This window comes from Eleutherodactylus coqui, chromosome 2 (assembly GCF_035609145.1).
Source record: "Eleutherodactylus coqui strain aEleCoq1 chromosome 2, aEleCoq1.hap1, whole genome shotgun sequence".
NCBI lineage: Eukaryota > Metazoa > Chordata > Amphibia > Anura > Eleutherodactylidae > Eleutherodactylus > Eleutherodactylus coqui.
Genome location: NC_089838.1, coordinates 204,997,782 through 205,012,038, shown reverse-complemented (window position 1 = coordinate 205,012,038; position 14,257 = coordinate 204,997,782). Strand labels below are relative to the sequence as shown.

Below are 14,257 nucleotides of genomic sequence, written 5' to 3'. Positions count from 1 at the left end.
GAATTGTTTCCGAACTGACGCTAATTTCCTACGTTTAGGGTTATGTTCCTTCAATGCTTTCTCAAAGTGTGTGTCAGAGGTCTGGTGGAGAAGTATCTTTTATAGAATTCCGCAAATATCTTCTCAACAGACGCCCGTTGCAGAAAAGAAAAGCTATGTTGCGATAGTAAGATTTTAAGGACATCCGAGGGGTTTTTATGCGCTAGTGCATGGAGATCTCCTACATTAAATGAGCTGAGTCTTTTCCACACTGACCTGGAAGCAGAGTCAAAGGGAATGCTTAGCAGTTTCGGTATGGAGCTAAGTGAGGCAAGTGGGGAAGGGTCGGGGGCCAATTCCCCTCTCAAGTCGGCCCATGTTTCACAGGGACCCCTAATCAGGGGGTTAAAGTCTTTGGATCTACATTTGATTTTTGATGGGAACCATAGATCTTCTGTGAATGAGTCGTCTCCCGCATTCTCTGCCAGAGAGACAAAGAGCTGATCCTTTATTGGATGGACCAAGTCCATCCAATAGTCTATGTGTGAGGCCCGATAATAGTCCTGGATATTTGGAAGATCAATGCCGCCCTCCGCCCCTCTTTTAGTCATTAAGCTGTAGGCCAGCCTCAGTCTCCTCTGCCTCCAGACGCACCCGGTGAACGCCCTGCGCAATGCCCCAAAGAAGCTCACAGGGAGATGGATGGGGAGCATCCTTATTTTATAAAGCACTATAGGTAGAATGTAGGTTTTTAAAATATTCTTCCTCCCAAACCATGAGATATGTGGGATATCATATAAATTCAGTAGGTTTTTAATCTGACCTAGTAGGGGCGTGAAATTAGCTGCATACAAGTTATGTAGTTCCTTAGTTATTTTGACCCCTAGGAAGTCTAGCGAAGAGTCCGCCCAGGTGAAAGGAGAGTTCTCTTTTAGTTGTCTGCTCCGGTTCGCTGGGATGGATACGTTAAGAACCGTTGACTTCCCATAATTAATTTTGAAGTTGGATATTAATCCAAAGCTATTGAGAAGCTCTATTAATTTGGGTAGGCCCTTCTCAGGATTTGACACCAGAAAGACTATATCGTCTGCAAAGGCGGTTGTGTTAAGGGTATGATGTCCCCATGAAAGTCCCGTGATCACTGGGTCATGCCTTACTAGTTGGAGGAGGGGTTCCAGAGCTAAGACAAATAACGTGGGGGATGGTGGGCAGCCCTGGCGGGTTCCATTCTTGATATTAAAGGGGGCTGAGAGAATTTCATTTATCTTGATCCTGGCGTATGGGGCTGCGTACAGGGAGAAGATGGCAGACAAAGGCCGGGGGAAAGTTGAAGTGGTCCAAAACCTCCTTCATATAGGCCCAGTCGACTCGGTCAAACGCCTTTTCCGCGTCTGTGCCCACCAGAGCCAACAGAATGTGGCGTTTTTGGGCTAGGCGTATTGCGTGAAGTAATCTACGGCAGTTGTCTCTACCCTCCCTCCCCCGCACAAAACCTGCCTGTTCCTCGTTGATTAGAAGGGGAATAAAGCTCTCCATTCTTTTAGCCAGGAGTTTGGCCCATAATTTAATGTCAAAATTGATAAGGGAGATCGGGCGGTAGTTGCCACACATCTCCGGATCTTTATCTTGCTTATGAATCAAAGTTATGTGTGCTTCGACCGCTTGTTTGGGCAGGGTGGCTCCCTTCAACAATGCATTAAAAAGTTCGGTGAGTCTGGGGACCAGAATTGAGCTGAAGGCTTTATAATATGGGAGACTAAGGCCGTCCGGGCCCGGACTCTTGTTATGGGGGCATGAGGCTAGGAGCTGTTCTACTTCTGATTGTGTTATTGGGGCCAACAGTGAGATAGCTTGACTGTCGCTCAGTTTCGGGAGCTGAGCATTGCGCAAGGCGGTCTCGGTCAGCTTTTTTATGTCTAACCCTTCAGGGTGGGGGGTGTCCTGTCTAATGTCATACAGGCGAGAGTAAAAGTTCTGGAAAGCGTTAGCTATTTCCGCTGAGGAGGTTGCCAACGAACCTGTAGGGGTCTTTATAGACTTAATGAAACTTTTAGCGCGCGCTTTCTTTATTAATGCGGTCATAAGTTTGCTCCCCTTATTGCCTTGAGCATACACCGCATGTTTAAAGTATAAGTGTTTTCTATTAAATCTAGACTCTAGGTCTTGTTTGAGATCTCTCCTCAGTTCGGTCAGGTTGTCCATAATGGTCTTAGTTTGGGACAATTTCGCCTATAGCTCTAGTTTAGAAATTTTATTAAGTTTATCGTCTATGGCTTTTTGTTGAAGTTTTTTGGTTTTGGAACCTAAAGCTATTAAAAGACCTCTTGTAAAGGCCTTATGGGCCTCCCAGATCACCGGGATCCCCGGACCCCCCTCTCCGTACAGAAGAAAATATTCTTCAATGAGTTTGGTGAGGCGCTCTCTTTCCTCAATTGGATCTAATAATGAGGCATTGAGACGCCATCTCCACTCTTTAGGTTTGGGGTATAATGGACGCAGATCAAGATGGATCGGAGCGTGGTCGGAGATGGTAATTATGTCAATTTTAGCTCCCCCTAAGTACGCCAGGAGGTCAGAGGAGACGAAGAGGTAGTCCAACCTTTGGTATGACTTATGTACTTGGGAGTAGAAGGTATAATCCTTCGTGGAGGGGTTCAGGAGACGCCACGCATCCACCAAATTAAGATCCTGGAGTACCCGTGAGAGCCTCCTAAGTTTAGGCTGAGAGATGTGTGAGCGCCCCGTTGAGTCGATCAGGGGGTGAAGAACTACATTAATATCTCCGCCCAGAATCAAGTGGCCCTCCAAGAAATGACTCAGAGTTGTCAGTTGCTTGATTAACCAGGGAATTTGGTCTACGTTCGGGGCATATAGATTTGCTATAGTCATTTTTGTATTATTAACAAGCCCCTTTATAAAAAGGGCTCTTCCCTCTCCGTCCCTATATTGGGAGAGGCAGGAGAAGTTGAGGGATTTGTGGAAGTAGGTTGACACCCCCTTGGAGGACGAGGAGGGATGGGCGCAATGGAAACCCTGCTCAAAGTGTCTGCCTGGAAGTGAGAGACATCTAGCTTTTTTAAAATGCGTTTCCTGCAAAAGAAGAATTTTTGTACCATACCTTTTGGCCATCAAGGAGACGTTATGCCTCTTCATCTGGGAATTGAGACCTTTCATATTAAAGGATGTGATCCGTAGGTCGTCCATCGTACGGGAGGCGGTTCTATTTCAGCAGGGTAAGTCTATCAGTTAGGTCACTCTGCTGGGGTATAAGAGTAGAATTACGACGTGTCGAGACTGGTATTCAAGCCCGCAGAGGCGTTTAGCGCCTTGGATTGGTTGTTGGGAGGAGGGAAGGAGTATGGACGGGTAGGGATTGGGAGACACAAGACAGGGAAGGTGAGGGCACTCGGGCCTGGACGCAAAGGTAGCGGGTAAACAAATAAGTACTCTAAAAGAGGAAAGGAAGCTTATATAGAAAGAAATGGAGTGAGTCTCCTGAGATCGGAGAAAAATCCGGAGCTCTCTCCAAAAGCTTTTATGAACGAATAAGAGTGAACGCCGCACCGACACAGTTAGACGGTAAGGCTTGTACGTGGTCCAACTCAGCGGGCACCACCTCGGGACCAATGAGGTGGGAGGGTATAAGTGATATGAACAAAGAAGTATAGGCATACTTAAAGAGAAGGCAAGTTAAAGTCCTATAAACAGACAGCAGACAGTGTTAAACGTATAGTGAATGCAGTAGTAGCCAACAAGATTTTCCAACTTAAAAGGCACAAATATTCGCTCTGTGGCGGACCATCAAACTGAACATGTGGGGGCAAAAGAGGCGGCGCCTCGATTCTGGTATCTTCTCCCGTGGGCTCCTCCCGGGCCTTCTTCTTTTTCCCCCTAGGGGATTTCGTGTTCGCTACCGGTTGCCACCTTTCCGGGGGGACTAGGCAAGGCAGACCTGGGAAGTCAGGGATCGGAAGCCAACATGGGAGATCCATGGGTTCCATTTCTAGGATCTGCCAACAGTTCCGCAGCTCCTCCGGAGAGCGAATGTTCAGCTTTCGCCCTTTGTGTGAGATGCTTATGCCGAAAGGGAGAGCCACGCATATTTGATGTTTTTCGCCCTTAAAGCGTCCAGAAGGGGGCGTAATAAGCGGCGTTTTGCAAGCGTGGATGGTGCAAGATCCTGAAATAGTTGTAGTGGGGAGTCCGCATAAAGAAGGTCTCTTTGGTTTCTTGCTGCTCTCAGAATCGCCACAGCGTCTGGGAAATTCAGCAGTTTACACACCATGTCTCTTGGTGGTTCAGATGTAGATGGAAGGGGCCTCAATGCCCTATGGATGCGTTCTATAGAAATACTGTCAGCTCTTTCTGCGCCCAGAAGGAGGGAGAAGACCTCCTTGGCTATCTTAGGAAGCGCCTCAGTAGCCCAGGTCTCCGGCAGGCCCTTTATGCGTATGTTATTACGCCTGTTCCTATTCTCAATGTCCTCCTGCATAATAAGGACCTTATTGAGGTAGGTGTGATGTTCGACCAGCACTTTCTCCATGTCGAGTGCGTGAGCGAAAATGGAAGCAGAAGAGGATTCCAAGTCTTCCACTCTTCTGCCTAGGTGCTTCATTTCTTCTTTAATTTCCCCTAGCTCCATAAGCACTGGTTTCATAGTGGAGGTCATAAGGTCCCTCATAAAGGTTTTAGAAATGCTCTCGCCCTCCTCTCCTCCTGAATCCTCATCTTCCTCTCTGTCAGTGCCGGCTGCTCTGCTGGGCTCTTGGGTGGGCAACATCCTTGCAGAGTCCTGTATGGACCGTGCGCTGCGCTCTTTCAGGTAGCGTTGCATGTCTACTTGTCCCTTATTTGAGCGGGGGGTACCCTGGGGATCGTTGCTTCTCTCCTTACTTATCTTCCCCATTTTTAAACTTCTGAATTGTTGCTAGAGGTCCCGGTAAGTGCCGCCGAGGCGGGTTTCGTTTTCAACACTTCATCTCTCCAGCGGTTAGGCTCCGCCCCTTATATAAAGAAATAATTTCTTGAAGGGATAGCGTGCACGCGGGCTGTATCGAGATAGGATAAAGTTGGGGCGCCGCGTAGTGCACCTGAGGGTGTGCGTGGTGGCTCTGAGAGGTTTAGGGTCCCCACAGGTGGCCCTAGTGTTATAAGTCACTGTCAGTCCTCTCTTCTTGCTCTCGCCCTTAGTACTGCAGCTTCCGCTCTGCTGCACCCAGGCTGTGGGGGGGGGGTCCGCGGAACGGGATGTGACGCTGCAGCCACTAGTCCGTTTTCTCCGGATGGTGTACTTTCCTCCTCTCTCCCCCCGATCCGGTCTCTGTGAGTTTGCTAGTTGGAGGTTCTGGGGGGGGAAGGGGAGATCCTCTTCACTGGGGTGACTGACACACTGCAGTATCAAGCGGTTACTGTCCCCAAACACAGTGTGCTTCAGTGCTGGAGGGGGGTGTGGGGTGGGGGGGGGTGGGGGGTTGGGAGCGTCCGCAGTACGGGCCTTTACAGCCGGTGGCATGATCTTTCTGAGTGGTGGACTACTTTCTCCTCACCACCGGACTTTCCCAGGCATTCTTGGCAGTTGGATGCTCTGGGGGTCACTTCTTCATAAGGAGCGCCGGGGCACCGCACTTCCGGTCCGCTCCTGACTATCGGGCGAGCGCTGCCACTCAGCTCAAAGTGCTCCACTGCTGAGCTGTTCGGCTTGGATACAGCTTGGGCTTCACCTCCCCGACTAACCTTGTAGGTTTGCTTCAGTGGCTGGTGGGTCCGGAGCGAACTTCTGAGCGGAAATGGAGGGGCGCCGCACTTCCGGTCCGCGTTGGTGAGGAAATCTAGGGCCCGGCTTCGCTACTAGAGCTAGGCCCCATTTTGTGTCCCAGCCGTAACGGTCCCAAATCTTCCTTCTGTGTGCCTCAGCTTGCGAGGCAGCTAAAGCTGGTATTGAGCAGTTGCAGGTTGACTCCGAAAAGCCCGCAGGGGAGATAATTTGTCTCTCACTGCAGGAGCACTGATGCCATGCAACCGCTCTCTCGGCAAGCTAGGCTCCGCCCCCCTTGCTTACTAATTTAAAGCAGATCTGTCAGCATTATGTGCTGCAGTATATTAAAGTCCAGTACTATGGCCAAAGATGCTAGCAGCCCTAAAATTATTTTTTTTACTTTTCTTTTTAAAGGTTTTGGAAATCAACTTAAATAACATTGTTCCATATGTGAGTGGCCCTAAGAGACCCCAAGACCGAGTATCTATAACTGATATGAAGAGGGATTTTGAAGCTTGCCTAAGTGAAAAGGTATGTGGTGGTTTTGTTTTTTATAGGGCTCAACCGCCTTCATGAAACTTACAAATCATGTTTTGCATAAATACATGCGTATAGGTCCCTCCTGAGACTTTTACTGTGATTTATTTCAAAACGTATTTTCTGTCCTGCCGCCTGCAGTGCCTTCTGCTGTTACCTCCTATTAGAGCGTTCCCCCTGCGCTTAAAAAACACTTTGAGTTTTCATTTCCTCCTTCCGTCACAGCATCTTGGCTGCTCTTTACCTTCTCTGTTAAAGATCCTTCCTCCCCCATTGGCCACTTCTTGGATTAGTCCCTTGCAGTTTGGATAAAGTCCTCCATAGAGGGTCCGCCATTCTTTTCTAGGGTCTTCAGCAAGAGCTGCTTTGTGGCAGTGCGTTCATGATAGCCAAGCTTTATAATGGGCAGTTGACCTAAGTGCTATGCCGCATGTACTGCGTAATGATTTAGGGAATGTCCTGGCTGCATTGCCTATCCAGTTCCCAGCTGTGTGTAATAGCCACTGTCCAGCTCACAACCGGGAACCGGAGTGGGCACTGAAGCCAAGACACTGACAAGAACACCACCCAGTACATGAAGTATAGAGCTTGGGACAAGGACTTATTTATAGAGTTGGGCTGCCTTAAACTTACCACCTCTCTGGAGCAGCCCTTTCTAAGGGCACTAGAAAGTAGTGGCTGATTCTATATCCAAACTGCAGGGAACTAATCCAAGAAGGGTCTGACACGAGGGGAAGGCTCCTTAGTAGAGGGTGAAGAACATTCAGGATTCAGTGTCGGCCTGTCGGGGCATAATGACATGATCACTGGTGGTTTGTGTTCTCTGTGCTGAGAGTGATAGGAAAACTACACTAGACCAGACTATGCAACGTCACTGATTTAGGAGAAACACAACTGGGGCATGGTCATGTCACCACATTACAGTGCTGTGAAATAGTGCATCTTCAAGACCACAATCATATTGGCAAATGACATGTACTTGGAATATTGATTTGAAATGAATATACTCTTTTTAAAAACTGGCTAACCCCTTTAAGGCTGATGAGGAAGACCTCAAGTAATCCAGTCTCATGATGTAGTTTTAGAAAGTTTATTTAGAATGTGTTTCAGACAAAAGTAAGAAATGTGAAAATGGGACCTGAGACTTCCTACCAAGAGAGAGGAAGGATGTTTTTGGTTTGTTGTTTTTTTTCAGAGAATTTTTTAAGGGTGTGGTCACTCACATGTAGCAAAATTGGTATATATTTTCCACAGCGGAAAATCTGCATCACCATTGGTGTGGATTTTGACTCTGATTCAGCTGCAGGTCCACAGCTGATTTCAGCCTTCACATAATGGTATTCTTCTCACCTCCAAATACTGAGTGCTTGCTGCCAGCACCCAAGAGCGCAGTGCACACATTCACCCAGCAAGTGCTACTGAGCCTCGTTGTCTTTCCACCTGGTGACAGGCAGCCCACTAGTGCATGATCTAACCAGCACTCAGTGTGGATTGCCAGGTGACGGTGTGCACTGCGCTCTTAATGCTAGCCGCAAACGCTCAGTATTTGGAGGTGAGGGGAGAGCGCCAATAGTGCAGACTTTGGCTTGCTTTTTGATGCTGAGTTGATGTGGATTTTGGTGCAAACTTTCTGCTGCAGAAAATCTGCACCAGTTTAGCTACACATGAATGCATCCGCCTCTGATTTCAGTCTATCGGCGTTAGCAAGTGTATAAGAGGAACAGTTAAAGATGCTCTTTCCTGCCTTTGACAAGGATAGCCGCTCACTGCCTTGGATTTTCAAAAGCCGCGGTAAAAAGCAGGCTGTGTAAAAGCAGCCTAAGGCAGGATTCTGGCTAACTGCCAACAAGAACCACCTTACATACTGATTGGTCCATTATTGACCCATCATTGAAGAGGAAATTAACATTCTTTCACATTGTATTATTTTGGTTTAAGTTAGACACTGACTCTTGCAGGTCTGACAAAACCTTGAATTGGGTAAGCGGAGAAAGAACACTTCTACAAGGTCAAATTACAATTGTTTACATTCCTAGGACTTGGTTAATGAGACAAATATGAAACGAGTATACAGAAATATGGTTTTCTGAAGCCCCATTAAGACGGGACAACTATCGGGCAAACTGTGCCGGACACTCTTCCCCGCATGTACTAGCTCACATGCTTTTGCACAGGAGCGAGTATCGTTGCTTCACAGCGGGGCGGCTGGAGGAGATTTCACTCCTCGCTCTCCCCCCGCCCCTCTCCATTCACTTAATATATTGTCTGTTAAGTATTGAACGGTTGCTATTTACACTAAACTATCATCGTTCAGAATTTTAAGCTGCATAAAATCCTGAACGATGACTGTTCAGTCTAAACAGCAGCTGTTAAGTACTGAACGGCTGTTATGTTAAGTGAATGTGCCTGAAAATAGCTCCGACAGACACTGGGGGCCTGTAATGATGGCACCACCTGTCTCTGGCTAGTGGGCAACGAAACAGTTGGAGCTGCTTGTCAGATGATCCTCTCTACTGGTGATATTTTGAGGGCGTCCTAAGCTTGATCGCCTTGTCTGTTTGCATGAACGCATCCACTGGTCCCAACACCTCCCAACTGTCTGGTCAGAATACCCAGGTGGGGGGCAGTTTGTCAATACGACCATCCAGCTTCTCGCATTCCAATAATTGAGCCCCCTCTCAAATTCTGTTATCTGAGCAAAATCTCTTTGATTGTGTTGTAGCGGCGTCTAGTGGTCCACAAGCTCTACACGATTGGATAGAGAGGTCCACTTTACACTAGTATCCTATGAGAGACTTTTTATAGGGTGTAACCACTTTTAGGGCCTTGGGAGACAAGACCGTTCATCTAATCGCACCACAAATCTAATCATTTGCATATCTGCATGAGATGTACTGTAATTGCATGCCACGTTTTACAGCAAAAGACAACTCCTCCTAGGTGCTTGATATGTTTTTTTAATGCTATGCGTGTGTCTCAAAAATGTGAAAACGTCCATTTTAGAATGAAAAGCATTTGGCAGATGGTGATCTGATTTTGCATACAAGCTTTGGGTAAAGGGGAAACCTGTCAGGCTATGTCCGTAACATGACGGCTCTTTTGAATGTTGCCACCTTGGATGCAATCCTAATTTTTCCAATGGAAAGGTAGGTGTATATTAAATTGTCAGAAAACTTCAAGAAAAACAATGCTTATTCAGTAACCGTTTTTGGTCGATTAGATTTTGGTTGATCAGCGACAAACTGTTTCTTGCAATTTGGAAAGAGGTTTGGCAGCTGTATTGTGTAGTTAATAGGAGGTCTGGTTGCAGAGGTATTGATTTGAAATCTGCTTTTTTTTTCACCTGAATTAAGGACAATCTCGACATGTTCTGCTTGAGCTAGCACCATTGTTCAGATTGCCTATAATAAAGAAAATTCACTGTTAACATTATTCGTTCTCATGTTATGTTAAAATGAAGCACGCTAGTTTTCTCATTAGAAAAATTACAGTTGATCTGAATATGGCCTAATGGGTCGTCCCCCCCCCCCCTCCTCTGCAGCTTGTATGCAAAATTGGATCACAGTCTGCCAGTGAGAGAATGAAATTGGAATATGATGAATTACTTGTGTACATTCCATCTAACTTTCTAATGTTGTGAAATGTAATACATTTTACAGTTTCTTTTCAGATGAATGTAATGCTCTGTAATTGCACCACGTAGTAGGTTTTTGTATATTGTTTTTTTTTTAAATGTTTTCTTTCTAAATTATGTGACTGGTATAAAATCTACTGGAATAGATAAATACAGTAATGTGGGACTATTCCGTTCTCTCGTCAGGCGGGCCTGAGAGGATTTCAGATTCCAGCTGAAAGGCAGAAAGTGGAAGTTCCTGTTACATATGAAAGATCCCAATACAAGTTGTCACATGGTTGTGTGCTCATTGCTGCTGTGATCAGCTGTACCAACAACTGTAACCCTTCTGTAATGCTAACTGCAGGTAATCATGACCGACCTTGTTCAGATCACAATTGGACATAACCAAAGGCTTGCACGGTCTTGCCAAAAATGTTCTTTTAGCATGTGTTTTGGGTGGTATGCGTCACAAAAAAACATTTAGAGGTATGAGTTTTATTAATACTGTGGCCTATCGGCGACAAATTCTACAGTATTATATGTTGGGGTTTACATTCAGTGCATATGTTGCTAGATTTTCGCAGTGTTTCCATAGACTATAAGCCAGACACATGATATGGATAGAGTAATGGCCTCTACTCACAATCATATCTTTGTCATCCTTCCTCAATGGTTTTCATATGCTTTTATTAGAACTTATTGATAGGAGTTATCTTTATACAAAAGACCCTTCAAGCTGCTGATAACATGCTGTAGATACATATTGTGAGTTAAGAAAAGGGAACTACATGCTAAGGGTGAGCAAGGAGAGGGAGCTAGATGCTAGTTTTACCTAATAAATTATGTGCGTACATGAAATTTTGTAAAATATGGCCGCCTGCACACGGGCGGAAATCCCGCGACGGTATTTCCCACATGAAAGAGCCAGGGCCGCCAGGCGCGGGTGACTACGCGCTCGTCCCTGCAGGCTCTCGGGTCGGGTCCCGCGGCGAAAATTCTTGCCGCCGGATCCGACCCGCTCGTCTGCAGGCGGCCTATAAGTAAGCAAAAAACCATTGTTTTTATGTATTAACAGGCCTGTTGGCTAAAAAAGCTGTATTAGCTGGCCTCAAGGTGAAGCCATACCTAAGGACAAGCTTATCACCTGGAAGTGGAACAGTGACACATTACCTCACTGCCAGTGGAGTGCTGCCTTTCTTGAACCAACTGGGGTGAGTACAAGATGTACCTGTTAGCTGTGCCAAATAACATATAAAGTCTAAAGGGGTATTCTGGGCTTTAAGAATTGATGACCTATTCTCTGGATAGTTAATCAGTAGTTGATCACAGGGATCCGCCACTGATTGTTCAGCACACTATCAGTGTAGCATGACTGGATATCATCATCGGTCAGGGGAGGAAGTGTACCAGTCGTCCGGTCCTGAGGAGCAGGACGTGTAATAGAAGCGCAGCCCTCCCCTCTATCTTTTTCCTGCCCAACTCTACTTTATTGACAGGTCTCCATCCACTCCTATGTAGGGGAAGGAGTGTCATTGAAGTCAGGCTGGGTTGGGGTGGTGAGAGCAGCCGCCCAGTGAATAGTTATCTTTGTGCTTGTCCCATTTTAAAACTGTTCTTTCTGAAATGCTGCAGTGTTCCAGTAAAATACAGGGTCCCACGTGACCAGGAACTGCCTGTCTTACACTGCCTGTGGTTAGGGCCCCCAGAGTCTGACAAGCTCCTTTTTAACTTTGATATGACAGCTGATCACAGTATTTGCATTTCTGTTAATCCAGGTTTGACATTATTGGGTATGGATGCTCAAGATGTGTTGGCAACACCAATCCTTTACCCGAGGAAATCGTCACGGCTATTAAAGAGGTATGCTGATACAATCTGTCCTTTTTTAAAAATATCTGTGTGAAATACAGTAGAATGAGATATATTAAATGTTCTACTTCTTTTCAGGGGGAGTTGGTGGCATGTGGTGTTTTCTCTGGAAACAAGCATTTTGAGGGGAGTAGGTGTAGTTGTATCCGTGCCAATTACCTGGCTTCTCCACCTTTGGTTGTTGCCTATGCATTGGCAGGCACAGTAAACATAGACCTGCAAACAGATGCTCTGGGTAAGTGTTAAATACATATTATGCAATGTCTAGGACTCTGAAGGCAATAGTTTTACCTCTTCTATAGTGAAAAGACCTGCACGTACACAGAAGTGAGGTTAGGGCTAAATGGCAACTTTGACCACAACCTGTACTGCCCATCCAAACGTCGCAAGATCTCAATGCTACACCGCAACCTAACGAAAATTAGTGCAGTTGCAATGCGACCCGGAACACCCAGCCAGTTTTGTATATTTTTACAGTGATCTGGTCACTGCGACTTGCAAATCGCAATGCGGCCGCATTCATTTTCATTAGGCTGCAATGTAGCTTCAGCATACTGTGATTCTGGGGAATTGCGTGTTGCGGCCAAAGTCTCCGCCTCAAATAAAAGGTTAAAATAAGATTTCAAGTAAACTGACTTTTGTTATAATAAGAAATAAAACCATGTAGCTGCTTTTCTTTAAAAAAAAACAAAAACTAAAATAAAAGGCCGATTTATGAAGACTTTCAATGTAAAATGATCTAAAAGGAATTGTCTTTGTAGCCCATACAACCAATTGCAAGGCAGCTTTTATGTTTCAAAAGCACTATAAAAGCTGCGCTGTGATTAATTACTATAGGCAACAAAGACCGCTTGTTACTTTCATGGTACGTTCAAAAGTAGCAGAATTGATGTAAGATTTTTTGCAGTGGAAAATCCGCAGCAAAATCTGCAACATTGGTGCAGATTTTGACAATTCTCTGTAGCAGTCTTCACTCCTTCAATTGAAAGGATGTAATCAGCTGCAGATCCGCCACAAAATCCACTACATGTGAACGTACTCTTCAACAATGTTTTTTTTTTTTGTTTTTGTTTTTTTTTTTTTTAAATCTCCCAGTAAAACTGTTGCGCATGACAACCAATCACAGCCCAGCGTTCATTTCTTAGTACTCTTGGGAAAAAAATGAAAGCTGCATTGTAATTGGTTGCTATAGGCCACCAAGATGGTTTTATTGTAAGACAATTTTTTTTTTTTTTTTCTTTTAATGAATCGCCTCCATATACGTATTAAAGCAGTCCACTGGTCTTGGGCAAACAAAAATGGCCATACCGCTTTTATGACTACTTCATGCACACTGTGTATTAGCAGTCAGTCATTGCACACTGCTTTGATTTGCCAGCGCTACACGCGTGAGCCAATTACATCAGTTTGTGTATTGTCTTAGACTATTAATGCTTCAGACACTTAGAAAAGTGATGCAACCTTCTTGGTTTGTCTGGAACTAGAGGGTCACATTAATCTAGTTGTAAGTTTCTTTAGAATTTACGGTGATTCAATGTATGAATTATGTATTCACTTGTGTTGTATTTTTCAGGGATGAACGCTCAAGGTGAGAAGGTTTTCCTCCGGGACATTTGGCCCAGCCGTGAAGAGGTTTTACAAGTGGAAGAGAATCTTGTTATCCCGTCCATGTTCAAAGAGCTGAAAATTAAAATAGAGGTACAGGAAATGCATCTTGTAGCTCGCTCACTAGTTACATTTAGGGGGAGTTCACATGTAGCAGGATTTTGGCCGTGGAATGTGTGCTGAAATTACAGTACAGTATTAATGTACAGTATTAGTGTTTTAACTATAAATCAGCATCGTGCTGTCTGTTGCAGAAAAGTGATATGACAGATTTTTGCCATGAGTTTCATTTATTGCAATGCATGGAGTCAATTTTGTGTTAGAAATCCGCGATAAAATCTGCATGTAGATTTTGGCATAGATTTACAATGCGATGTTTGTGCATACCCATAGTGTCAGAAGTATAACTACATTGCAAAGGTAGGTTCAGCTGATGTGTGATGCATGTGGTTCGTAGCAGTATTGCACTTTTTCTACATGTGGGCCAAATATAATCTGATAACCATTCTTTATTTTCTCTGTAAAGAAACAAAATACAAGGTGGAACCTTTTGGACTCACCAGAAAGCACTTTATTTCCTTGGGATCATAGATCCACCTATATCAGAAGCCCTCCCTTTTTCAACAGGCTGGTATGTACTGCTGCCATCTATGTATTTGATTCGCCATGCAAACATTCACTTCTCTGTGTGAAGGTGGAAATTCTAAATGTTTCGAGCAGATTGGAGTGTCAGCTTGTTTCCATTAGCATTCGAGAAGAATTCCATGTAGACTGTCCAGGTTTTTCAATATGCTCATTTAGGCTTGTCATCACCTACTATGTGTAAATCACTGCATTTATTTTCACTATTCTTGAGGCTTTTTTCTTTTTTGTCTGTTCATGCTTTTTCCCAGTAC

General features: G+C 45.1%; 1 protein-coding gene across 2 annotated transcripts in view; it reads left to right on the top strand.

Moving 5' to 3' along the window:
• Positions 1 to 14,257, top strand: part of IREB2 (iron responsive element binding protein 2) — a 49,026-nt gene that overhangs the window by 24,300 nt on the left and 10,469 nt on the right. For both annotated transcript variants that reach the window (XM_066592280.1, XM_066592279.1), the window contains exons 12-18: positions 6,149 to 6,265; positions 10,092 to 10,251; positions 10,963 to 11,098; positions 11,663 to 11,747; positions 11,835 to 11,991; positions 13,330 to 13,454; positions 13,888 to 13,992. In XM_066592280.1, the coding sequence (XP_066448377.1) occupies positions 6,149 to 6,265; positions 10,092 to 10,251; positions 10,963 to 11,098; positions 11,663 to 11,747; positions 11,835 to 11,991; positions 13,330 to 13,454; positions 13,888 to 13,992 (885 nt within the window). The remainder of the gene's footprint in view (positions 1 to 6,148; positions 6,266 to 10,091; positions 10,252 to 10,962; positions 11,099 to 11,662; positions 11,748 to 11,834; positions 11,992 to 13,329; positions 13,455 to 13,887; positions 13,993 to 14,257) is intronic.